At 40.1% G+C, this 26127-nt stretch overlaps 1 protein-coding gene across 2 annotated transcripts in view; it reads right to left on the reverse strand.

The window, feature by feature from the left end:
• The window catches only part of SLC12A7 (solute carrier family 12 member 7), a 334571-nt gene that overhangs the window by 133166 nt on the left and 175278 nt on the right, over positions 1 to 26127 (reverse strand). Inside the window, exons 4-5 of one of the 2 annotated variants that reach the window (XM_073332427.1) lie at positions 11377 to 11523; positions 9623 to 9677 (exon numbers count right to left, since the gene is read on the reverse strand). In XM_073332427.1, coding sequence (XP_073188528.1) covers positions 9623 to 9677; positions 11377 to 11523 — 202 coding nt within the window. Of the gene's footprint in view, positions 1 to 4593; positions 4659 to 9622; positions 9678 to 11376; positions 11524 to 26127 lie in introns of those variants that run through there. The other variant, XM_073332428.1, reaches the window with a different exon arrangement.

Raw genomic sequence — 26127 nt, forward strand, 5'->3', positions numbered from 1 at the left:
AGAGATCCTTTTGTAGCTCTTCGCAGTCTGCCTGGGTCTTAACTATCTTTAGTAAATTTGTATCATCTGCAAATTTTGCCACCTCACTGTTTACCCCTTTTCCCAGATCATTTATGAGTATGTTGAATAGGACTGGTCCCAGAACAGACCCCTGGAAGACACCACTATTTACCTCTCTCCATTCTGAGAACTGTAATTACCAGGATCACCTCTGGAGCTCTTTTTAAAAATTGGCATCACATTAGCTATCCTCCAGTCATCTGGTACAGAAGCTGATTTAAATGATAGGTTACAGACTACAGTTAGTAGTTCTGCAATTTCACATTTGAGTTCCATCAGAACTCTTGCGTGAATACCATCTGGTCCTGGTGACTTATTGCTGTTTAATTTATCAATTTCTTCCAAAACTTCCTCTAATGATACCTCAATCTGGGACAGTTCCTCAGATCTGTCACCTAAAAAGAATGGCTCAGTTTGGGAATCTCCTTCACATCCTCAGCCGTGAAAACGGATGCAAAGAATTAATTTAGTTTCACCTCAATAGGCTTATCGTCCTAGAGTGCTCCTTTAGCACCTCGATCGTCCAGTGGCCCCACTGGTTGTTTAGCAGGCTTCCTGCTTCTGATGTACTTTAAAAAAAAATTGCTATTACTTTTTGAGTCTTTGGCTAGCTGTTCCTCAAATTCTTTTGTGGCCTTCCTAATTGTATTTTTACACTTCATTTGCCAGTGTTTATGCGCCTTTCCATTTTCCTCACTAGGATTTAACTTCCACTTTTTAAAGGATGTCTTTTTGCTTGCCATTGTTTGTTTCACTTTGTTGTTTAGCCATGGTGGCTCTTTTTTGGTTCTCTTACTATGTTTTTTAATTTGGGGTATACATTTAAGTTGAGGTGTCTATTAGGGTGTCTTTAAAAAGTTTCCACTCAGCTTGCAGAGATTTCACTTTTGGCACCATACCTTTTAATTTCTGTTTAATTAACCTCCTCATTTTTGTGTAGTTCCCCTTTCTGAAATTAAATTCTACAGTGTTGGGCTACTGTGGTGTTTTTCCTGCCACAGGGATATTAAATTTAATTATATTATGGTCACTATTACCAGGCGGTCCAGCTATATTCACCTCTTGGATCAGATCCTGTGCTCCACTTAGAACTAAATCAAGAATTGCCTCTTTTCTTGTGGGTTCCAGGACCAGCTGCTCCAAGAAGCAGTCATTTAAGGTGTCAAGAAACTTTATCTCTGCATCCCGTCCTGAGGTGACATGTACCCAGTCATTATGCGGATAATTGAAATCCCCCATTATTATTATTATTGAGTTTTTTATTTTAATAGCCTCTCTAATCCCCCTGAGCATTTCACAGTCACTTTCACCATCCTGGTCAGGTGGTCAGTAATATATCCTTACCGCCTTATAATAATTATATATTATTATATAATAATAATCTTATTATTAGAGTATGGAATTTCTATCTATAGAGATTCTATGGTACAGTTTGATTCATTTACAATTTTTACTTCATTTGCTTCTATGCTTTCTTTCACATATAATGCCACTCCCCCACCAACATGACTGTTCTGTCCTTCTAATACGTTTTGTACCCTGGTATTACTGTATCCCATTGAGTAGCCTCATTCCACCAAGTTTCTGTGATGCCTATTATATCAATATCCTCATTTAATACAAGGTACTCTACTTCACCCATTTTATTATTTAGACTTCTAGCATTCGTATATAAGCACTATAAAAATTGTCTCCTTTTGGCTGTCTGCCATTACATGATGTAATTAAATGGGATATTTTTTATTTGACTGTTTCAGACCCTGCCTGTATTTTATCATTTTCCATCCTCTTTCCCTCACTAGGACATCTGAGGGTTAGAAGGGACCTCAGGAGGTCATCTAGTCCAACTCACTGCTCAAAGCAGGACCATCTCCAATTTTTGCCCCAGATCCCTAAATGACCCTTTTAAGGATTGAACTCACAACCCTGGGTTTAAGCAGGCCAATGCTCAAACCACTGAGCTATCCCTCCCCCCATTCTCCATTAATAGATCCTCCATTAAGAGATTCTCCATTAATAGATCCCTCCCCCCATTCTCCATTAATAGATCCTCCCCTAAGGAATGTCCAACCATGTACTTCTCAGCACCTGTCGGTTTTCCCCCAGCCCTTAGTTTAAAAACTGCTCTATGGCTTCTTTAAAGTTAAGTGCCAGCAATCTGGTTCCATTTTAGTTTAGCTGGAGCCCTCCTTCCTGTATAGGCTCCCCCTATCCCAAAAGTTTCCCCAGTTCCTAATAAATCTAACCCCCTCCTCCCTACACCATCATCTCATCCACGCACTGAGACTCTGCAGTTCTGCCGGTCTAACTGGCCCTGCATGTGGAACTGGGAGCATCTCAGAGAATGCTACCATGGAGGTCCTGGACTTCAATCTCTTACCTAGCAGCCTAAATTTGGCCTCCAAGACCTCTCACCTATCCTTCCCTATGTCATTGGTACCTATATGTACCATGACCACCGGCTTCTCCCCAGCACTACACATAAGTCTATCTAGATATCTCAAGAGATCCGCAACCTTTGCGCCAGGCAGGCAAGTCACCGTGCGGTTCTCCTGGTCATTGCAAACCTGGCTATCTATGTTTCTAATGATCAAATCTCCCATAGAATCATAGAATATCAGGGTTTGAAGGGACCTCAGGAGGTCATCTAGTCCAACCCCCTGCTCAAAGCAGGGCCCATTACTAATACCTGCTTCTTTCTAATAGCTGGAGTTCCCTCCCCTGGAGAGGTATCCTCAGTGTGAGAGGATACCACAACATCATCTGGAAGGAGGGTCCCAACTATGGGATTGTTTCTCTGTGCTCCAGTTAGATGCTCTCCTTCCCTGGGACTTTCATCCTCCTCAACAGCACAGAGGCTGTCAGACTGGGGGTGGGACAGTTCTACTGTGTCCCAGAAAGTCTCATCTATGTACCTCTCTGTCTCCCTCAGCTCCTCCAGTTCAGCCACTCTGGTCTCCAAAGCCCGTACAAGATCTCTAAGGGCTAGGAGCTCCTTGCACCAAATGCACACATACGCCACCTGCCCATAGGACAGGTAATCATACATGCTGCATTGGGTGCAATAAACTGGGTAGCCCCCACTCTATTGCTGGACTTCTGCCTGCATTTCCCTGCAGTTGTTGATGTTTTGTTTATATCAAGGGGGTATTTTTGGCTTTTAAGTTTAAAGAATATTGAGTTCTAGCCCCCCTCACACTGCCCCTGTTAACACCCTCGCAAAACTCCCCTGTTAGCTGCTCCTGTTCCCTAGCTCCTCTGGCTGCTTAGGAGAGGGCTTAAGCTCTGGTCTCCCTGAGTAGCCCTGAGTAGCCTCATTCCCTAGTTAAGTTTTGATGGGTGCTAAAAGGCCTAAGGATTACAGCCTCGTTAAGAAGCTCTCAGCCTTGCCTAGCAGGCTGCTAGGCTCAGCACACACACGGGCAGTACTCGGTCCCCCAAACAAACAAACAAAGCACACGTTATATTTCAGTCAAGCAGCGAGCACACCACATTTAGTGTTCATTTCGGTTTTCGGCCATATCTAGATTATCTTTAATCTGTTCCCCACCACACTGCATAGCAGTCCAACTTCATCCTTTCCGAGTCTTTTTTTATTTATATAATTTAAAAAACCTATTTATTTTAATTCTCTTGGCAAAAGTTAGCTCTACTTTTTAGCAATTCTTACTTTGTTCCTTCATTTTCTAACCTGCAAGATATTGCTTTTTCAATCCCTGTTTCCATTCCCTAGAGACTCTCTACTTTCATTAACCTTTTTGATGTAGTTATTCACCCAGTTGGATCTGGAACCTTTCCCTAAAATTCCCCCTCCCCCGGCCCCCCTTCCTTGCAACGTAAATTTCAGATAGTTTTGTATACTTGATTTAAAGAAATTCTAAGCCTCCTCCACATTTAGGTCCTTGAGCTCTTCAGTCCAATTGACTTCAACTAATTCCCTTAATTTCCCTTTTGAAATAAAAAACCATAGATGATGACCTGTTTTGATTATCCTTACATTTAATTTAAACTAAATCAGCTCATGAACCTCGATCCAAGGTTATTTCCTAAAACCAGCTCTTCTCACTATTTTCTCACTATTTTCTCACTATTTACCAAAACCAAGTCTAAAATTTAGGGCTGTCAAATGATTAAAAAAATTAATCGCGCTGTCAAACAATAACAGTGTGACGTTGCACCCCATAATGCTTTATGGAAATATGCTTATGAATGTAAATATGACATAACTGGGATGTGTTTTATGCTACATATGCCATGTAACATATCTCTGCAAAGGTTATGATCTACTGAATATATTCATCCTATTTGTATGCATGTATCATTTTTGTATTCAAAGTTATGAATATTGGCTGTGTACTTGTTTGATTTTAATTAGCCTTAGTAAGGCATTTGGGCAGCTTCTTTAGAAAGGAATTTGCAAGTTAAGTGCCCAGTCAAGAAACACTTAATGGACAATGGATCTTGGAAGGCTCCAATCCACATAAGAAGTCTACCTGAGGATGTTCAAGATAGTATGTGAACAATGGCTGCTACCTGTAAGTTCTAAGTCATTCATGGGCATGTGACTTGCCCATGTGACTCCAAAACTCCATCTTGTAGTTGGGATTCTACACAGGGGGAAGAAGGGGTGTCCACCCACAAGAGAAAGTCTATTTAAACCCCTGGGAGATCCTTCCATTTTGTCTTCAGCTGGATCAAGAGATAGCCTCTCCACCCCCAAAGGATACCTGAAAGAAACTGGAACAAAGGACAGTAACCATAAGTGTGTAAGTGATTGCTCGACCCAGACTAGAAGGAGTCTAGTCTGTAAAAGAAGCTTACTGGAACATCTCTGAGGGTGAGATTTCATCTGTAATAACTTTCTTACTGTATTGGGCATAGACTTGCATGTTTTATTTTATTTTGCTGGGTAATTCACTTTGTTCTATTACCAGCAGGAGAGTGAGTTTGGGGGGGGGGGCGGAGGGTGAGAAAACCTGGATTTGTGCTGGAAATGGCCCAACTTGATGATCACTTTAGATAAGCTATTACCAGCAGGAGAGTGAGTTTGTGTGTGTATGGGGGTGGAGGGGGGAGAAAACCTGGATTTGTGCTGGAAATGGCCCACCTTGATTATCATGCACATTGTAAGGAGAGTGGTCACTTTGGATAAGCTATTACCAGCAGCAGAGTGAGTTTGTGTGTGTGGTTTTTGGAGGGGGGTGAGGGAGTGAGAGAACCTGGATTTGTGCAGGAAATGGCCCACCTTGATTATCATACACATTGTGAAGAGAATGGTCACTTTGGATAGGCTGTTACCAGCAGGAGAGTGAGTTTGGGGGAGGGGGTGAGAGGGGGTGAGAAAACCTGGATTTGTGCTGGAAATGGCCCAACTTTATGATCACTTTAGATAAGCTATTACCAGCAGGACAGTGGGGTGGGAGGAGGTATTGTTTCATGGTCTCTGTGTGTATATAACGTCTTCTGCAGTTTCCACGGTATGCATCCGATGAAGTGAGCTGTAGCTCACGAAAGCTCATGCTCAAATAAATTGGTCAGTCTCTAAGGTGCCACAAGTACTCCTTTTCTTTTTGCGAAGACAGACTAACACGGCTGTTACTCTGAAATTTGTTCTGTGGGTTATTACTTGGAACCACTTAAATCCTACTTTTTGTATTTAACAAAATCACTTTTTACTTATTAATTAATGGGGGGCACCAGCTGAGCATATTTCTCTATCAGTGTTATAGATGGCGAACAATTTATGAGTTTACCCTGTACAAGCTCTATTCAGGGTAAAACGGATTTATTTGGGGTTTGGATCCCATTGGGACTTGGGCATCTGAGTGTTGGAGACAAGAACACTTCTTAAACTGTTTTCAGTTAAGCCTGCAGTTTGTGGGATGTTATTCAGACCTGGGTCTGTGTTCGGGTGCTGAGGTCCCAAGCTGGCAGGGAAAGCAGGGCCAGAACTAGCCTTATCACATCAGTTGGCAGTCCCAAGGAGTTTTCTGTGATCCAACCCATCACAAACAGAATACCATTTATTTAAATATTTTTCAATGTTTTTTACACTTTCAAATACATTTATTTCAATTGCAACAAAGAATACAACATGTACAGTGCTCACTTTATATTTATTTTTGATTACATATATTTGCACTGTAAAAAAGAAACAAAAGAAATAGTATTTTTCAATTCACCTAAGACAAGTAATGTAGTGTACTGCCATCTCTTTATCATGAAAGTTGAACTTACAAATGTAGAATTATGTACAAAAAATAACTGCATTTAAAACTAAAACAATGTAAAAGTTTAGAGCCTACAAGTCCACTCAGTCCTACTTCTTGTTCAGCCAATCATAGAATATCAGGGTCGGAAGGGACCTCAGGAGGTCATCTAGTCCAACACCCTGCTCAAAGCAGGACCAATCCCCAATTTTTGCCCCAGATCCCTAAATGGCCCCCTCAAGAATTGAACTCACAACCCTGGGTTTAACAGACCAATGCTCAAACCACTGAGCTATCCCTCCCCTATAGTCTATAATCACTCAGACAAGTTTGTTTACACTTACAGGAAATCATGCCTCCCACTCCTTTACAATGTCACCTGAAAGTGAGAACAGGCATTCGGATGGCACTGTTGTAGCCAGGATTGCAAGATATTTACATGCCAGATGCGCTAAAGATTCATATGTCCCTTCTTGCTTCTGACCCAGGGAGTCTACAGTAAGACCCCTAACACCATCCCACTGGATCCTCTTTTGCTGTCCTTCCCCAAAGTAATTTTGGCCCAAAATTTTGTTTTGTCCATATTACCATACTGTCATTTCTTATTTCTTTACCATTTACCAGAGGGAGATGCCTTTTCATTTATATCTCCTCAAATATTGGGCAGACAGAAATAAAAGGGGACATTACAAGGTAGGAAAAAATAATTTTGGTGGGAGAAAGGAGAAGGGAAAACATGTTCCCTTTGTCATCATCATCCCTCCTCATAGAGACTTTTTTTAGTGTCCTGGGTCATATAAAATGCCCAATATACACTTTTTACAAAGATGTGCTGATGTTGCTACTTCCCAGCTTCTGACTCAACAGTGACACATGCTTATTTCTCAAAGTGGAGAATTTTTTCCAATAACTTTGTGTTCTGAGTTAATCATTGAACACTGATACAGTGTTAAGAACCTTCCCTTTGAGCAAAGGAACAGCTTTGATAAAGTCTACATTTTTCTCTTCATTCCAAACACTGATCATCCAACTAAATGCTCATTCAGTTGGGCTGTTCGTTTCATGTAACACAGACCAAATTCTACTTGGTATAGCAATAGATCTTCAAGAAACATTAAGAAACAAAACATTTTGATTAAATGAAAAAGTGGGACAGACCCATCCTTAAAAAAGGGAAGAAGGAGGATGCTGGGAACTACAGGCCGGTCAGCCTCACCTCAGTCCCTAGAAAAATCATGGAGCAGGTCCTCAAGGAATCAATTTTGAAGCACTTAGAGGAGAGGAAAGTGATCAGGAACAGTCAGCATGGATTCACCAAGGGAAGGTCATGCCTGACTAATCTACTTGCCTTCTATGATGAGATAACTGGCTCTGTGGATGAGGGGAAAGCAGTGGATGTGTTATTCCTTGACTTTAGCAAAGCTTTTGACACGGTCTCCGATAGTATTCTTGCCAGCAAGTTAAAGAAGTATGGGCTGGATGAATGGAGTATAAGGTGGAGAGAAAGCTGGCTAGATCCTCGGGCTCAATGGGTAGTGATCAATGGCTCCATGTCTAGTTGGCAGCCGATATCAAGCGGAGCACTCCAAAGGTCGGTCCTGGGGCCGGTTTTGTTCAATATCTTCATTAATGATCTGGAGGATGGCATGGACTGCATCCTCAGCAAGTTTGCTGATGACCCTAAACTGGGAGGAGTGGTAGATACGCTGGAGGGTAGGGATAGGATACAGAGGGCCCTAGACAAATTAGAGGATTGGGCTAAAAGAAATCTGATGAGGTTCAACAAGGACAAGTGCAGAGTCCTGCACTTAGGACGGAAGAATCCCATGCACCACTACAGACTACGGACCGAATAGCTAGGCAGCAATTCTGCAGAAAAGGACCTAGGGGTTACAGTGAATGAGAAGCTGGATATGAGTGAACAGTGTGCCCTTGTTGCCAAGAAGGCCAATGACATTTTGGGCTGTATAAGTAGGGGCATTGCCAGCAGATCAAGGGACGTGATCGTTCCCCTCTATTCAACATTGGTAAGGTCTCAGCTGGAGTACTGTGTCCAGTTTCGGGCCCCACACTACAAGAAGGATGTGGAAAAATTGGAAAATGTCCAGCAGAGGGAAACAAAAATGATTAGGGGACTGGAACACATGATTTTTTGGGGGGGGGGGGGTTGATAGCCGCTTTCAACTACCTGAAAGGGGGTTCCAAAGAGATGGATCTAGACTGTTCCCAGTGGTAGCAGATGACAGAACAAGAAGTAATGGTCTCAAGTTGCAGTGGGGGAGGTTTAGGTTGGATATTAGGAAAAACTTTTTCACTAGGAGGGTGGTGAAGCACTGGAATGCGTTACCTAGGGAGGTGGTGGAATCTCCTTCTTTTGAGGTTTTTAAGGTCAGGCTTGACAAAGCCCTGGCTAGGATAATTTAGTTGTGGATTGGTCCTGCTTTGAGCAGGGGGTTGGACTAGATGACCTCCTGAGGTCCCTTCCAACCCTGATATTCTATGATTCTATGACATTTCAGGAGTCCTGAAAGAAGTTCCTAGGATAATAGGGGATATCATGTGAAAAAGCAGGAAGTAGGGTCACTTTGTGTAAAAGGATTCCATTTATTTTTTCTACTGAAATGTTATGTCATGTATAGCAGTACCCTGTGTATGTTACAGACTAATTTTATTGCACAGATTCTTACATTTTAAGAAAAGAAAGACTATTATGATAATCAAGTCTGACTGCCTGCATAATACAGGTCACACAATTTCACCCAGTAATTCCTGTATCAAGTCCATAACTTCTGGCTGAGCTAAAGCATATCTTTTAAAAAATGACCAATCTTGATTTAAAGATTTCCAGTAATGGAGAATCTGACACATCAGTAGGTAAGTTGTTCCAATGGTTATGGTGTTCTCAATTCAAAAAAGAAATTGAAAATTGGAAAGGATTCAGAAAAGAACTATAATAAAGATTTCAGACTTGGAAAACCTGCCTTAAAGTGAGAGACAGAGCTTCTCAATTTATTTAGTTTATCCAAGTGAAGTCTCAGAAGTGACTTGCTCATGGTCTACATGAGGAAGAGATTTCTTATTTCAGACTGCTCTTAATCTAGCAGAAAAAGGAAAAACAAGTTCCAGCGGTTTGAAGCTGAAGCTAGACAATTGTGGACTAGAAATAAGGCATTAATTTTTAAACCACGAGGGCAATTAACCATTGGAATAATTTATCAAGGGATATGGTGGATTCTCCGTCACATTAGGTCTTTAAATGTACAGCTTTAATAATATATATATTGCATATAAATCCTTTAAAGTGCATTTATAATTACTTTAGGTTTAAGATTCAGGTTAAAAATTGTAAATACCTGGAACTACGCCATTTGTTGCTATTGCGCTCATTGAAATTGCAGTCAGCATAGTCTGTGGAAAGACCATTATTAAGAATGTTTAATTTAAGATAATAAAGTTCTTTAAAAACTATAAATGATGGACAAGCCCAATGGTCTAGTGGGAATAAGCTGGAAATTGGAAAATATCTTTATGTCTTTGTGGTGACAGGGACTCAAGTTATATGCCTTTTTTTCCTAACTAAGCTAATTGATTCCAAAGTCAGTTGAGCATTGAGTCTTAGACTGAACAACTGTTTAATACATCTAGAAGTATGGGTCAGCTCAAAGCAGAGCCTTTGAATATATAACTGGAAAGAAGGGGAAACCTTGAGGACTTTCAATATTCACCAGAAAACAACCCAAAGAAAATATTGTTCTCATTAAATAGTAATTAGTAACAAATGACCATTGTGTATCTTTACCATCATTACCATTATGTATCTTACTTCTAGCTCCATATTCCAAAACAATTACATTTATGAACTTGAGCTACAAGTAAATCACAGTACTGCTAATAATTAAGTTTCAGAGTTTCATGTGAAATTTTGAAAAGTAATTCCTTCTTACCCAAATTTAAATAAACACAAAGCAGGAGGATAAATCAAGAGAAGAACAAATACTAAGGACTGATTTAATGAGAACCATGAAATACAATTTTAATTACTGAGTAAATGGCGCTAACATTAGTATTTTACAAACTTAAGACTGAATCTTGTTTTGATCAATTCAATGAGGATAAGTAGTGCAGCTGGGCAAGAAATGGTTTCCCTGTTCTATGAAAGTTTTTTAAATTTCAAAATACTTTTTCCATTTTGCATTGGGACAAAACTAAGACCTTTCCAAAAATCCCCAAAAAACAGTTTTTCAAAAAATCAAGAGATACACCATACTAGCCCAGCCTAAGGTTAGGACATGTTCTAGTCCCTTTGTCTCCCATGTCCCATGTGAGTGCCATAATCACCCATATATAAAGCCAGTCTCTCTCTCTCTCTCTCTGGTCCAATGAATATTTAATTAGTTATACAAAGTGGAACAGTTCTAATAGGAGAGATTCAGACACACCAACTTCAGAAAAACCCATAGCTTTGTGGTTATGAGACTCATATGGGATGTGGAAGTTGTAAGTTCAAGTCCCTGCTCTGAATCAGGCAGAATAAGGACTCGAACCTGGATCATCTTCTTCCCAGGAAAGTGGCCTCACCATTGAGTTATTGGCTATTCTGGAGTCCATCTCTCTGTATCTGTCTTTTTGATCAGAAAATCCATCCTGGGAATCTAAGAAACATTTCCCAATGGAAGTTTTGCTTAACCTGATACCTTTTCATAAACATTTGTTTCAGTGAATTGCAGTTTCTGACAATAAAACCATTTTGTCAGAAAATTTCTGACCAGCTCTAATAAGCAAAGAGACAGCAGTGTGTCCCATCAATCAAGGCAGAAATAGTGCGGGAGGGCTCACTTTGCTGCACCTTTTCAGTGTAGGGTGCCCATTGCAACTGAATTTCAACATACACACTACTTAAAGTCTATGCATAAATGAACACGCTAAAAGACATAAAAGGCAAGCTAGTATTTTAGCCCACCTTAACGCCCACCTGTACTGCTCTTTGAACTCTATAAAAGGGTTCTGCCTGCTGCTTGTGCAAGCAGGGGGACAGGGGAGTTGGTCTGGCAGTAGCATAGAATAGGATTTAACTTTAAATGTATAAGACAATTAAATATTAACTTACACAAGCACAGCACATGAACACAATGATGAAAGATTCAAGAACTCCAGATGTTCCAACAATCCACGTCAAACGTAGGAAAAGAATGACTCCCAAAATATTTTGCAAGCAGGGAAGGTACACACCAATAAAAGTGCCCATACGTGGAGCCTGAAACAAACAAAATATAAATTCCACCTAGAATATTTCTTCCCAAACAAAAGACCAGGTATCTTAACACCTCATCCAGCAAATTCACAATGACTTGTAACAAAAAGTCTTTTTTTTAGTAAGGAGTGAGCAAAAACTGAGTGAAGACCTCAGGATTTCTAGATAACATTACAGCATTTAAAAAAAGATTCTAGTTTTATAGATAAAACACAGCATTTAAAAAAAAACAGAATACCTTTTATGCACTAAGATAGTCTCTGTTAAGAATTAGGAGGAGACCTTAAGGTGAGACAGATCATCCTACATCTGCCTGCCATGAGGTTTCTCGTAGCTTCCTCTGAAGCATCTGGTGTTGGCCTCTGTTTGAGACAGGATGCTGGACCACAGATCTGATTCAATATGGCACATTTGTTAATATTTCCTTTATTTCATTTTTGATGCTCAGGGATCAAAATTCAAAATCAAGCCAGATGTTAAAAATATAAATGACAGTTCTCTATTCAGGCCCCACTCTGAATCCCAACCTCTGTCTACTTTTCTGTAGAAGTGCTCAGCTGTGAAGCAGTTAACCCTGACATTTACATTGGCCAGGTTTTTCAAAACCACAAGCCTAAGGTTAGTCTCTTAAGTACATACTTAGGCTTCTAAACAAGACATCTGATTTTCAAAAGTACTGAGCACCTAACACATCCCACTGAGGCTTAAATCTTCCATTTTTAAAAAAAATTAAACCATTGTCAATATGTAACTCCAGTCATTCAGACTTGTTGACTGTACCTTTGTTCTGTAGGCACAATGAGAGACCACTCTAATGGTTTATACTTGGAAAGTTTTCTTCACTTCTATAAGGTCTAAAACAACTGGGTATTTGTTATTTTTTGTTTTTGTGGTTTTTTTTAATTAAATGAAAGCTTAAATTCCATAGAAAATGATGACACCACTGTAAAGTGCTGGTACTTCGTATCACTGTATATCAGCTCAGTCTGACTTCTCAATTAGGCAGCCTATTTTTGTGTTTGGTCTGGTAGATTAGATTGTCAAACATGGAATAAAGAAATAATTTCACTTGATATGAACAAGTCAGTGAGCCTTTATTTCTACTTTAAACACAGATATTTTATCTTTTTAAATAACATCTATCAAATAAAATCCAAGGAAATATAATGAGTCTCTGTCAAAATCTTAGAATTCTAATTACTTTCACTTTGACCCCAAAACACACCATAGAACGGAGTGTAGCAAGAGAGCCAAGACAACTGAGAAAAAGAGAGGAGAGATCACATATAACAATAAAGAAGGAAGGGGTAAAAAAATATAATTACACCCCCCATGTTTACAACCCAAAAAGTTAAAAAGTCATAAATCATATGATTTTTAAAGTAATCCCATGCACTTTTTTAAAAATTCAAGAAATATAGTGTGTAGTTGGTTTATCAACATATGTATGAAGACCTTGTTTTATTCCTCTTTTATGTAACCTACAGCCTTGTATAGACATGATTTGCATTGCTGCCACTCGCCACAGCTTAGAATACATAAATGGACCCCTCTCTTTCACCATGTCTGCACTAGCGAGCTTACAGCGGCACAGCAGCACCAATGCAGCTGTGCCACTATAAGATCGCTCGTGTAGCCAAGCTATGCCAATGGGAGAGAGTTCTCCCACTGACATAATTAAACCATGAGCGGTGCTAGCTATGTTGGTGTGGGGGAGGGGGGGGTTCCACATCCCTGAGCGACATAAGTTATACCAACAAAAGTGTTAGTGTAGACATAGCCTTTGTGTAATGATGCTTCTAATCAGTTAACAAATGTTCCTCAAGGCAATATAAAGAGCCTAAAGTCTTGTCTACATTAAGGAATTTTTTTCAGAGTAGCAGCCGTGTTAGTTTGTATTCGCAAAAAGAAAAGGAGTTCTTTCGTGAAGCTTATGCTCAAATAAATTGGTTAGTCTCTAAGGTGCCACTAGTACTCCTTTTCTTATTAAGAAATTTGTTTACCAGTATAACTACATCAATTTAATTACACTGATACAAACCAGTGTTGATGGGTTGCATTATGAAATGGTGTGGCTAATACCAGGGTAACCAAATTAAAGTACACTGGTATAAACCTGACCTAGAACTGGTGTAGCCTGTCTATATTAGTTGTTCACACTAGTCTAATTAAATCAATGTTGTTATATTAATGCATAAATTCTGAATGTAGACAAAGCCTAACTCTCCTTAATTTTCTCTCCCACCCCTCCACTTCCTCCAACTCTCCATTGACCTTTCATGTGCCACTTCCACTGTACTCCAAGCTCATGAAAGCTCAAGAAAATTATAAAAACAAACTAGGATTATGTAAACAATAGTTATGTACAGTGCAGACTTTTAAAAGAATCTGTTTTCCCCAGGTTATCTAAATACATCGCAATGAGAAAAACATTTAAACTCATACAACAATCATTACCGTCATCAGAGAAAAATGACAAGCATCACACAGTTCTGTAGCAGATGCAGAGATAGAATTCAATGCTGAAGTATGACATTCACTTCCCTTAACCATAAGACCATCCTTTCTCTACCTGCAGTCCCCTGCCTTATTCACCATACACACCTTTCAACTTCAGCAAATGAAGTAGGAGTACTACAGACAACACCCTCGTTCACCTACACAACCCAAATTCATTCCCAGTGCTCCATCAATTCTGTACACTGAAAGAGGCAGGGTCTGTGGAGAAAGCAGTATATGGTCATGTAATTAAAGACTGTATCATAATATATACACAGAAGGGTGCCTAAGTAAGTTTGCATAGGTATAAGTCAGAAAATAGAAGTACAATCCAAAGGAAGCTAATAGAAATTAGTATAAAGTATGGAAGATGAAATGTAAGAAAGAAATTATAAGGCTAAAATGGATAATTTTTGTGTGCATACATTATACAATCATAGAACCATAAGACTTGAGAGGGCATTTAGTCCAATCCCCTGCACTCAGGCAGGACTAAATATTATCTAGACTATCGCTGACAGGTGTTTGTCTAACCTGCTCTTAAAAATCTCCAGTGACAGAGATTCCTCAATCTCCTTAGGCAACCTATTCCAGTGCTTAACTACTCTGACAGTTAGGAAGTTTTTCTCAATGTAAAACCTAAATTGCCCTTGTTCCATTTTAAGCTCTTGTCTTTTTGTCCTATCCTCAGAGGTTAAAGAGAACATTTTTTCTCCCTCCTCCTTATAACAATCTTTTATGTACTTGAAAATTATTATCATGTCCCCTCTCAGTCTTCTCTTCTCCAGAATAAACAAACTCATTTTTTTCAATCTTCCCTCATAGGTCATGTTTTCTAGACATTTAATCATTTTTGCTGCTCTTCTCTGGACACTTTCCAATTTGTCCACATCTTTCCTGAAAGGTGGTGCCCAGAAGTGGACACAATACTCCAGCTGAGGACTAATCAGCACAGAGTAGAGTTGAAGAATTACTTCTCATGTCTTGTTTACAACACTCCTGCTAATACATCCCAGAATGATGTTTGCTTTTTTTGCAACAGTGTTACACTGTTGACTCATATTTAGCTTGTGATCCGCTATGACCCCCAGATCCCTTTCCACAGTCCCAGGCAGTCATTTCCCATTTTGTACATGTGCAACTGACTGTTCCTTCCTAAGTGGGGTACTTTGCATTTATTGAAGACCATTTATCCAGTTTGTCCAGATCATTTTGAATTTTAATTCTATCCTCCAAAGCAATTGCAACCCCTTCCAGCTCGGTATTGTTTGCAAATTTTAAGTGTACTATCTATGCCATTATCTAATTCATTGATGAAAATACTGAATGGAACTGGACCCAGAACTGATCTCTGTGGAACCCCATTTGATGTGCCCTTCCAGCTTGAATGTGAACCACTGATAACTATTCTCTGGGAACAGTTTTCCAACCAGTTATGCACCCACCTTAAAGTAGCTCCATCTAGGTTGTATTTCCCTAGTTTGTTTAGGAGAAAGTCATGCAAGACAGTATAAAAAGCCTTACTAAATTCAAGATATATCACATCTACCACTTCCCCCCATCCACAAGGCTTCTAACTCTATCAAAGAAAGATATTAGGTTGGTTTGACAGTTTGTTCTTGATAAACCCATGCTGACTGTTACTTATCACCTTATAGTCTTCTAAGGGTTTGCAAATTGATTGCTTAATTATTTGCTCCATTATCTTTCCACGTACTGAAGTTAAACTGACTAGTCTATAATTCCCTGGGTTTTCCTTATTTCCCTTTTTATAGATTGGCACTATATTTGCCCTTTTCCAGTCTTCTGGAATTTCCTCCATCTTCCATGACTTTTACAAGATAATCACTAATGGCTCAGATATCTCCTCAGTCAGCACTTTAAGTATTTTAGGATGTATTTCATCAGGCCCTGGCGACTTGAAGACATCTAATTTGTCTAAGTAATTTTTAACTTGTTCTTTCCCTATTCTGGATCCTACCTCATTTTCATTTGTATTCACTATGTTAGACATCCAATCACCACCAACCTTCTTAGTGAAAACCGAAACAAAGAAGTCATTAAGCATCCCTGCCATTTCCACATTTTTGGTTATTGTCCTTCCCCCTCTCCCCTCCCCATACCCTCTCCTCCCCCCAGCCCCTTGAGTAACGGGCCTACCCTGTCTTCCTCTTGCTTCCAATGTATTTGTAGAATGTTTTCTTGTTACCCTTTTGTCTCTAGCTAGTTTGATCTCATTTTGTGCCTTGGCCTTTCTAATTTTGTCCCTTCACCTCCCTGCTTTTCTTGGGGGAGGGGGAGGGCTTGTTTTTATACCAATTCTAGGAATCTGGGTAACAAGCAAGATGAACTGGAAATTCTGATTGATTAGAAGAAACTTGATGTAAGTGACACTACTGAAAACTGGTAGGATGATATGCATGATTAGAATGTTAAAATCACTGGTTATCACCTATTCAGCAAGGATAGTAGGTAAAAGAGGTGAGTGGGGAGGTGGAACCCTACTTCAAATATACCATTACTTGATTTAGACTTATTAATAACTCAGATCCACAAGATATTGAATCACTATGGGTCAATGCACTAACTAACAAAGCTAAGGCAGAAGTACTGCTGGGGAACCTGTTGCAGCAGTGGTTCTCAACCAGGGGCATGTGTACTCCTGCGGGTATGCAGAGGTCTTCCAGGGGGTACATCAACTCATCTAGATATTTGCCTGGTTTTACAATAGACTACACAAAAAGCACTAGCGAAGTCAGTAAAACTAAAATTTCATAGAGGCAATGACTTGTTTATACTGCTCTATATATTATACACTGAAATTAAGTTTTCTGCATTATATAACCTCTTATTTATATCAATTTCTATCTTTTCCCATCTGTAATATATTGCTTTTTAATTTCTAATTTCTATCTTCTGTGACAGACCCAGACTGGTCGGGTGCAGGAGTTTGGTAGAAGGAAAACACCCTGGAAACTGGATGAGTAGTTTTCTGTTTCCTGAGCGACCAGGGCAGGCCAATATTTATATTCCAATTGATTTAATTTATAATTTTATAGTAAAAACGAAAAAGGAAGCAATTTTTCAGTAATAGTGTGCTGTGACATTTGTGTATTTTTATGGCTGATTTTGTAAGCAAATAGTTTTTAAGAGACGTGAAACTTAGCAGTACTCAAGACAAATCAGACTCCTGAAAGGGGTACAGTAGTCTGGAAAGATGGAGCGCCACTCTGTTACAGAACACCAAATCAAACCATACAACAGGATGAGTTACTCCTTAAACAGCTGTTTGCACTGGATGGAATAAAACCTGTGCTGTTGTGGGGGACTTCAATTTGGAAGACATATGCTGGAGGTTCCATGCTGCTAGTTGTAAATGATCATTAAAGTTTCTAAAAATTATAGATGATCATTTTCTAACACAAAAGGTATTGGACCCAACCTGAGGTTGCTCTGTTTTGGACCTCACGATGATGGATAAAGATAAATTAATTAACCATTCCTTCAAAAGGGATTATTTCCCAAAGCTGAGGAAAACTATGAGCAAAATGGTTTGGGGGAAATTAGGAATAAAAATTAGAAGTTGAAGCTCTTTAAAATAAGTTTAGTCGATTGTGAAAATCCACAATTCTACAATCAAGAAAAAAGGACAATTTTTCTGGCTGAAAGTGTCTGTGAAGTGTGGCAGGACATCGGCTTTGCCTCGGGGGGTCCTGCGCTTCTAGGTGGTTAGGATTTGCCTCAGAGGTTTTTTGTGACCCTCAGTGTAGCCTCTCTCCCCTCTCAGAGGCAAGGGTTACAGCTTACTGAGCCACCTTCATGATCGGTCAGTCAACGGGTTTGGTGTAAGAACCCTCTTTAGCCCCTGTCTTCCTACTCAGGGAGCATTTCTGTAGAAATGTGGGGTAGGAGACGCAGACCCACCCTCTTCTCCAGGTTCCAGCCCAGGGACCCTAATTGACAGTGGCAACAAGTAGTTTTCCTATACTACCGGAGCTATAGCCCTTCCCTGGGCTACTTCCCCAAACGGCCCCGCCTAGCACCCTCCTTGGTACCTGACCATGCTTGTTCTCCCGGCTCTTTTACTGTGCACCTTCTTACTTCTAGTCTTCCCACAACACACCAGCTTACTCCCAGCTCCTACCAGCTGGCCTCTCTGAAGGGGCTTCCTTTTAAACTAGTCCCAGCTGGTTCTAAATGGGCTTCAGGTGATCTGATTAGCCTGTTTCCCTTGATTGCTTCTATTGGTTCCAGGTGCCTTATGGAGTCTGCCTGACTTAATTGCTTGTAGCACCTTCCTGACTGCTCTGGCCCCTGCCCTGGTCGCTCAGGAAACAGAAAACTATTCATCCAGTTTCCAATGTGTTTTCCTTCTACCAGACTCCTGCACCCAACCAGTCTGGGTCTGTCACAGAAGACAGAAATTAGAAATTAAAAAGCAATATATTACAGATGAGAAAAGATAGAAATTGATATAAATAAGAGGTTATATAATGCAGAAAATTATTATGGGAAGCTAAAGACACAAGAGAAAAATCCATAGCTAGTAAGATTAAGAACAATAGGTGGATTTTTTTTAAATATATTGGGAACAAAATAAATCATAGGAATGGTATAAGTTCATTACTAGATGGAGAAAGTAAATCTGTTAATGATGCAGAAAAGGCAGAAGTGTTCAATAAATATTTTTATTCTGTATTTGGAAAGAAGCAGGATGTTTTACTCATATCAAATGAGGATGATGAAGTTTTTTCTAGTCTATTAGTAACTAAAAAGGATGTTAAACAGCATCTACTAGGGATAAGCATTTTAAAATCAGTAGGCCCACATAAATTGCACACACAAGTCCTAAAAGTGTTGGCTGAGAAGATCTTAATTTTTAACAAACCATGGAATACCAGAGACATTCCATAAAACTGGAATAGGGTTAATGTTGTGCCAATATTCAAAGGTGTCAAGTGGGATGAGCTAGGTAGCTACAGGCCAGTTAGACTGGTATCAGTCCTGGGCAAGATAATGGAAAAGCTGATAAAGAATTAAAGTATTGGAATATAATTAACGCCAGTCAATACTGTTTTACAGAAAATAGATCTTGTCAAATAACCTCATTTCATTCTTTGATGATATTTCAAGTTTGATTGATAAAGATAACTGCATGGGTGTAATATACTCAGACATTTGTAAGACATTTGTTTTAGTACAGCATGACATTCTAATAAAGAAAGTATTAAATAATACCAAGAGCATACATTGGCAGAGTGGTAAACAGTTATGAGGACAGGTTAGTTAAACAGAGCAATCTGGATCACTTGATGAGCTGACCCCATTAAACATCTAGGAACATCTAGTTAAACATCTAGGAACAAAGAATTCACGACACACCTACCAGATGGGGGACTCTACCCTGGGAAGCAGTGACTATGAAAAGGATTTGAGGGGGCATGGTGGACAATGAGCTGATCGTAAGCTCCTAGTGCAATGCTGTGGCAAAAAGGACTAATGGGCTTCTTAGATGTAGAAACTGGGGAATATTGAATAGGTGTAGGGAGGTACTCTTACCTCTATATATTGTACTGGTGAGACGAATACTGTGTACAGTTCTAGGGTCCACATTTCAAAAAGGTTGTTGAAAAATGGGAGAGGGTTCAGAAATGAGCTGCAAAAATGATTCCAGGGCTTGAAATAAAATGCCTGACAATGAGAGACTTCCAGTTTAATCTGTTTAGTTTATAAAAATGAAGATTGAGAGGCAACTTGATTACAGTGTATAAGTACCTTCATGGGGAGAAAATACCAAGTATTAAACAGTTTTTTAATCTAACATTATAAAGGCTTAACAAGAACCAAGAACTGGAAGCTGAAGTCAGACAAATTCAGATTAGTAACAAGGCACAAATATTTAATAGTGAGGATGATTAACCATTAGAACAAATTACTAAGGACAAGCGATAGATCCTCCATCTCTTGAAGTTGTCAGATCAAGCCTTTTTGGAAGATAGTCTTTAATGAAACACAAGTTATTGAGCTCAATACAGGGGGTCACTGGGTGAAATTAAATGGCCTCCATTATACAGGTCAGACTACATGGTCTTATGGTACCTAAACTCTATCCAATTACTGTAAGTTAAGTAACCTTTCTTTCTTTGAGTGATGGTCAATCACTCATTCTCCGCTCATAGAGTGTAGAGTGCACACTTTGGATCATCTGTTTCCAGAGAGCCCAGTCTCCTGCCAGTATTGCGGCTTGCTCTATATTAAGGCTGAGGTGGGCCAGATCAGAATACATGACATCACTCCAACATGTGCTGTCCACAAGGTCTTTTCCATCCAGCTTTTGTTGGATTGAATGCATAAAGCTGGCAGGCTGGTATGAACTCTAGCATACAGAGCAGATGTCCCAGCCACCTGAGCCAGCACTAAGTCACTTGGGAAGACAATGGAAACTGGTTGGTTCAATGCCTCACATCCTTGTTTGTAACATGATGAAACCACCATATGCCTTCAAGATATCACTGCTGTTTCATATTAAAAGTATCCAACTGGTGCATTTGTGTCTCTGTTGTGGCCCAGATTTCAGAGCCATACAAAAGGACAGAAGTCACTGCTGCTTGATAGATATGCATCTTAGTTGACACCACAGAGGCTTCCAAAGAGTGCGCATAACACTCAGAGCCTTTCTGATTTGATGTTTCATGTCAGCAAGGCAACCTCCCTCTGTGGTGACAATGGAACCAAGATACTCAAACGAGTCAATGAATCAAACTTCTTCTCCATCAATTACGATGGGCAGGGGTAGAGGTTCATCAGCTGCTTTCATCAGTTTGGTCTTCTTCCATCTGATTTAAAGACCAAACTGTGACATTACCCAGGATACAATCTGGACTGATGGACAGCTGTGTCCCCATAATTCTCCATCCTGAGATGCCTTTTACACCACTTGCCTGCTCACACACAGCCACCAGCATGTAAATCACTCCCAGCTATACGGTATGAATGCAATAGCCAGCCACCCATGAATTATACAGCCGGGCAACAACAGCAAACTCCCAATCACGGACTTTCCCCCAGTAATGTGCATCTTGTACTGCCCAGCACCCTCCAGGACAATACAAGCTCATATAAAGTCTGTCATTTCATTAATAGAAAATGATACGTCCATTTCCCAAACACTTCAATCCAAACACACACTGGTTTAGATAAAATAATAAAACCAGTTTATTAACTACAGAAAGATGGATTTTAAGAGATTACAAGTAATGAGGCATAAAAGTCAGAATTGGATACAAAGAAATAAAAGGTAAAACGCATACTAATACCTAATGTAAGAAGCTAAGTGAACATAAAGCAAAAGTCTCTCTCACCACATGTTTCAGTCAGGACCCTTCTCCAAATTCAGTGTTACCATCTTGTTCTGCGGGTGTTGTTGATGCCATGAGCAGAGAGAAAGGGAGGAGAGGTAATCTGGGGAGTTTTTTTGCCAGCCTGGAAATTTTTTGCTCACACCCTTTTTCCTCCCAAAGAATGGCCGCTTAACCAAGTGATAGTCCATTTGATTTTGTTGACACCTGACTGAAGCGCCAGGTTGTCTTTTGTCTCTGATGAATTGGTTTATGCCTGCTTTTCTGAACTTGGAGCATGTCTCAGTAAAGTTGTACAGTAGAATCTTATAACTTTTCATACAATATGGCCACACATATTTTACCAGGACAATAATGATCAGCACATTATGAGTTTTCAAATGATACCCCCCCAAGGCATACTTTATACAAAATCCATTATAGTTTTGTAAAAAGGGTGAACATAGGGATACAGGTTTCAGAGTAACAGCCGTGTTAGTCTGTATCCCTATAAAAAGAAAAGGAGGACTTGTGGCACCTTAGAGACTAACCAATTTATTAGAGCATAAGCTTTCGTGAGCTACAGCTCACTTCCTCAGATGCATATCGTGGAAACTGCAGCAGGCTTTATATATACACAGAGAATATGAAACAATACCTATTCCCACCCCACTGTCCTGCTGGTAATAGCTTATCTAAAGTGATTTCCAGCACAAATCCAGGTTTTCTCACCCTCCACCCCCCCACACAAATTCACTCTCCTGCTGGTGCTAGCCCATCCAAAGTGACAACTCTTTACACAATGTGCATGACAATCAAGCTGGGCTATTTCCTGCATAAATCCAGGTTCTCACATCCCCCCCACCCCCATACACACACAAACTCACTCTCCTGCTGGTAATAGCTCATCCAAACTGACCACTCTTCAAGTTAAAATCCAAGTTAAACCAGAACATCTTGGGGGGGGGGGGGTAGGAAAAAACAAGAGGAAACAGGCTACCTTGCATAATGACTTAGCCACTCCAAGTCTCTATTTAAGCCTAAATTAATAGTATCCAATTTGCAAATGAATTCCAATTCAGCAGTTTCTCGAGCGAGAAACTGCTGAATTGGAATTCATTTGCAAATTGGATACTATTAATTTAGGCTTAAATAGAGACTTGGAGTGGCTAAGTCATTATGCAAGGTAGCCTGTTTCCTCTTGTTTTTTCCTACCCCCCCCCCCAGATGTTCTGGTTTAACTTGGATTTTAACTTGAAGAGTGGTCAGTTTGGATGAGCTATTACCAGCAGGAGAGTGAGTTTGTGTGTGTATGGGGGTGGGGGGGATGTGAGAACCTGGATTTATGCAGGAAATAGCCCAGCTTGATTGTCATGCACATTGTGTAAAGAGTTGTCACTTTGGATGGGCTAGCACCAGCAGGAGAGTGAATTTGTGTGGGGGGGTGGAGGGTGAGAAAACCTGGATTTGTGCTGGAAATCACTTTAGATAAGCTATTACCAGCAGGACAGTGGGGTGGGAATAGGTATTGTTTCATATTCTCTGTGTATATATAAAGCCTGCTGCAGTTTCCACGATATGCATCTGAGGAAGTGAGCTGTAGCTCACGAAAGCTTATGCTCTAATAAATTGGTTAGTCTCTAAGGTGCCACAAGTCCTCCTTTTCTTTTTATAGGGATACAGACTGTCACACAAGCCTATTTCCTTCTTCCATAAATATATTCAGTGCACTGATGAGATTAGTTCATGAGGATGGAAACGCAGCCCTGTCATCCCCATTTTCAAGGTCTATTATATAGAAATCATGCACTGCATGGTCAATTACAGTGTTGAAAAGATATGGGGTAGCCATGTTTCCTTGATGGATGCCACAGTTGTATTCAAACCCGTTGAACATCCTAGTATCTAACCAGAAACAGCTCTCACTTTGGCAATGCATTTCTATTAGAGGCTGAGGAGCTTGCCAGGCACAGCAGCTTCCAGGCCGAGCCAAAGAGAGCTATGATCAACAGAGTCAAAGGCAGATTTTAAATCAATAAAGGCTATATACACCTCATCCTTCCTGCGCAGAAACTCTTTAAGCTTTTTCAATAATTTATCTAACAGTAAAATTCTGCTCTGCGGTTGATCAGATGGGCACAAATCTGGCTTACTGTAGAGGCCATAGATTGCTTATGTTGGGTTTAACATGCTCAGGAAGAACCACTGTGAACAGTTTGTATACCAATTAAATGCCACGATTGGTGACGTTCTGATGTATTCCAATCACCATGCCACGATGCCATGGTGATTGGAATACATCAGAACATCACCTTTCCATCTCCAAAAAGAAAGAATAATTCCACAGGACCAGTAGGCAGGTAGTTTCTCCTTAATCCGTATTTTGTTGATAACATGGGTCTGCCACTCCAAGATGGAATCTCCAACATGCTTGGTTAGCTCAGTAGCTATACAACAAACACCAGCAGAACTTGAGCTTACGGGATGTGCTTCTAACCTCCTCAACAGTGATATCCTCTACATTACATATGGGGTGGTTACTCCACTCTTCACATCCTGCTGGAGCTGGGGAGATTTTATGGGGTGGTTAAGAAGCTCCTGAAAGTGTTCTGCCATCTATTCACACATTCTTCCTACGTGTGGACTATATTACTGCATCCATTGCCGATAAGAAAGCTGGTGTTCTGTGGACCAACTTTTAAGGTGCACAATTCTTTATAGATAGCATCATAGTCATTTTTTGCCAATACAGCTTCCATCAATCGAGCATTATTTGCCTAAACATCTCCTAGTCCTGCTTTAAAACTGTGTTACACAAGGCATTGAGGCATCAGTAGTCTTGGTTGTTCCTGTTTAAGTGAGCCATATGTCATTTATCTGTGACATCCAGGGTCTGTTGATGGATCCATTGATGTTTGGGGCTTGGGCACATTTTCCCCAGCACTCTGTTGAGAGCGTCCATAATAGAAGACTGGAAACAGTCCCACAAATTATTGATTTCCTTGTGTTCAAAATTTTCATCTGCAAGGGCTAGAACATCAAATGGTTTGCAGATTTCAGCCTGGTTTTGTACTGTGACTAAATGACTAATGGAAGTCTTGATTTCAGTTGCCTTCAACTTCAGTTTCCCCATGTCCGCAAGCAACCTGTGGTCAGTATTGCCAACTTCAGCACCCAACAATAGTGTACACAGCTTCTCCACTGACTAGATATAAGACCATGGTCTAGCTCTTTGCCGGTTTCTCCATCATTCTAATACCAAATCCATGTATGTATGTTTTTTCATTGGAAATCCGTGTTAGAAATATGGAGTCCAGTTTCAGCACAAAGCTTGAGCAGTCACTCACCATTATTGTTCATGGTCACATCCACAAAGAAATCCCCAACACTTTCTCGCCAAGCTGATCTAGCATCTGGTCCCAGCATGGCATTGGCATTGGGTAACACAATGATAATGTTGTGTGTGGCTACTATTCTGATTACATTATACATGACTCATGCATATTGTTCCTTGTCCTCCTTGTTGGCAAGAATAGCAGGTGCACAAGCACCAATGATAGTGATGTTGCCATGTCTATGTGAAAGTCTTGCTATCACAATACATTCGGAGATGGGAGACCAGCTTATGAGGGCTTTACAAGTATTCCTTGACGAGGCCAAGCCAACACTAATGGTGCCTATCTGTATTCCACTGTGGGTAATTCCCAAGGTCCCATCAAATGATCTCCTGGCAGCAGATAAGACTGAGAGGAAGATGATGGCAGGGTGGCTATGTTGCAGTTTCTAATGCTTCCTGGGAGGCTCAGACCCTCTCTGACTGTAGAAAGGTTGCCCTCAAAGGGAAAGTCCTCCACAATAACTTGAACCGACTTGGGGACCTGGCAAGATGGCAGCCATGAGGCCCGTTTCATGACAACTGAAGTTGCCATGGAGCAGGAAGCAGAATTATGATCTGTGACCATAAGAGCACCCCAGCACCAGATGGTATACATACACCTGGTATGTAACAGTAAATATCACCTGATCTGACCAGCTCAATACACCTCTCACACAGTTTTCATATTTATTTAAAAGGTGATTTGTAATACATTACTTGAAAACTAATACCACACTGGTCATTAATGTCATTGTGAAATATATGTAACAACACTGCATGTGAAATTATGGATACTGTCTGATACTATGTTTTGGAGAGCATAAACAGACAAAGGAGACAAAACAGTTTGTATCCAACAAAGAAGAAATGCAAACACCTCTTTGGCTCAATTGCAAACCATGCCAGGTATGACCAGGGACTGGTAAAATGGGCTATTCGTTTGCAATGGAGATTACAGGAAGATCATTTACACCATAAACCACAGGAGATGACAAAGTTAACGTGGCATTGGCTACCTGGTGGACACACATAGTTGAGCCCCCAGAATGGCTTCCTGACTTTGAAGACAAAAACAAATTTGGGAGATGTAAGGAACTGCTGAAAGACTTTAAGGTATCCATCACCTGAGAGAAGAAGTCAGTGCTTTGTATATAAGAAAGATTGGTCCTCTTGTTAATCAAGCTGGAGAATGCTGATTACTTGGTGTGAGTAAGATATTAGGTTAGGCAAAGATGTATTATGCTAGAATTAAGTTTTAGACATTAGAAAGTGGATTTTTTGTTTTGTTTTGTTTGTAACCCTTTCATATCTCTTTCGTTCTTGCTTGAAATCACTTAAATCTTTGTTAATAAACTTATTCCTGTTTTATTACACAACCATCTTAGTTTTGTATAT

The sequence above is a fragment of the Lepidochelys kempii genome, chromosome 2 (assembly GCF_965140265.1).
Source record: "Lepidochelys kempii isolate rLepKem1 chromosome 2, rLepKem1.hap2, whole genome shotgun sequence".
Classification (NCBI taxonomy): Eukaryota; Metazoa; Chordata; order Testudines; family Cheloniidae; genus Lepidochelys; species Lepidochelys kempii.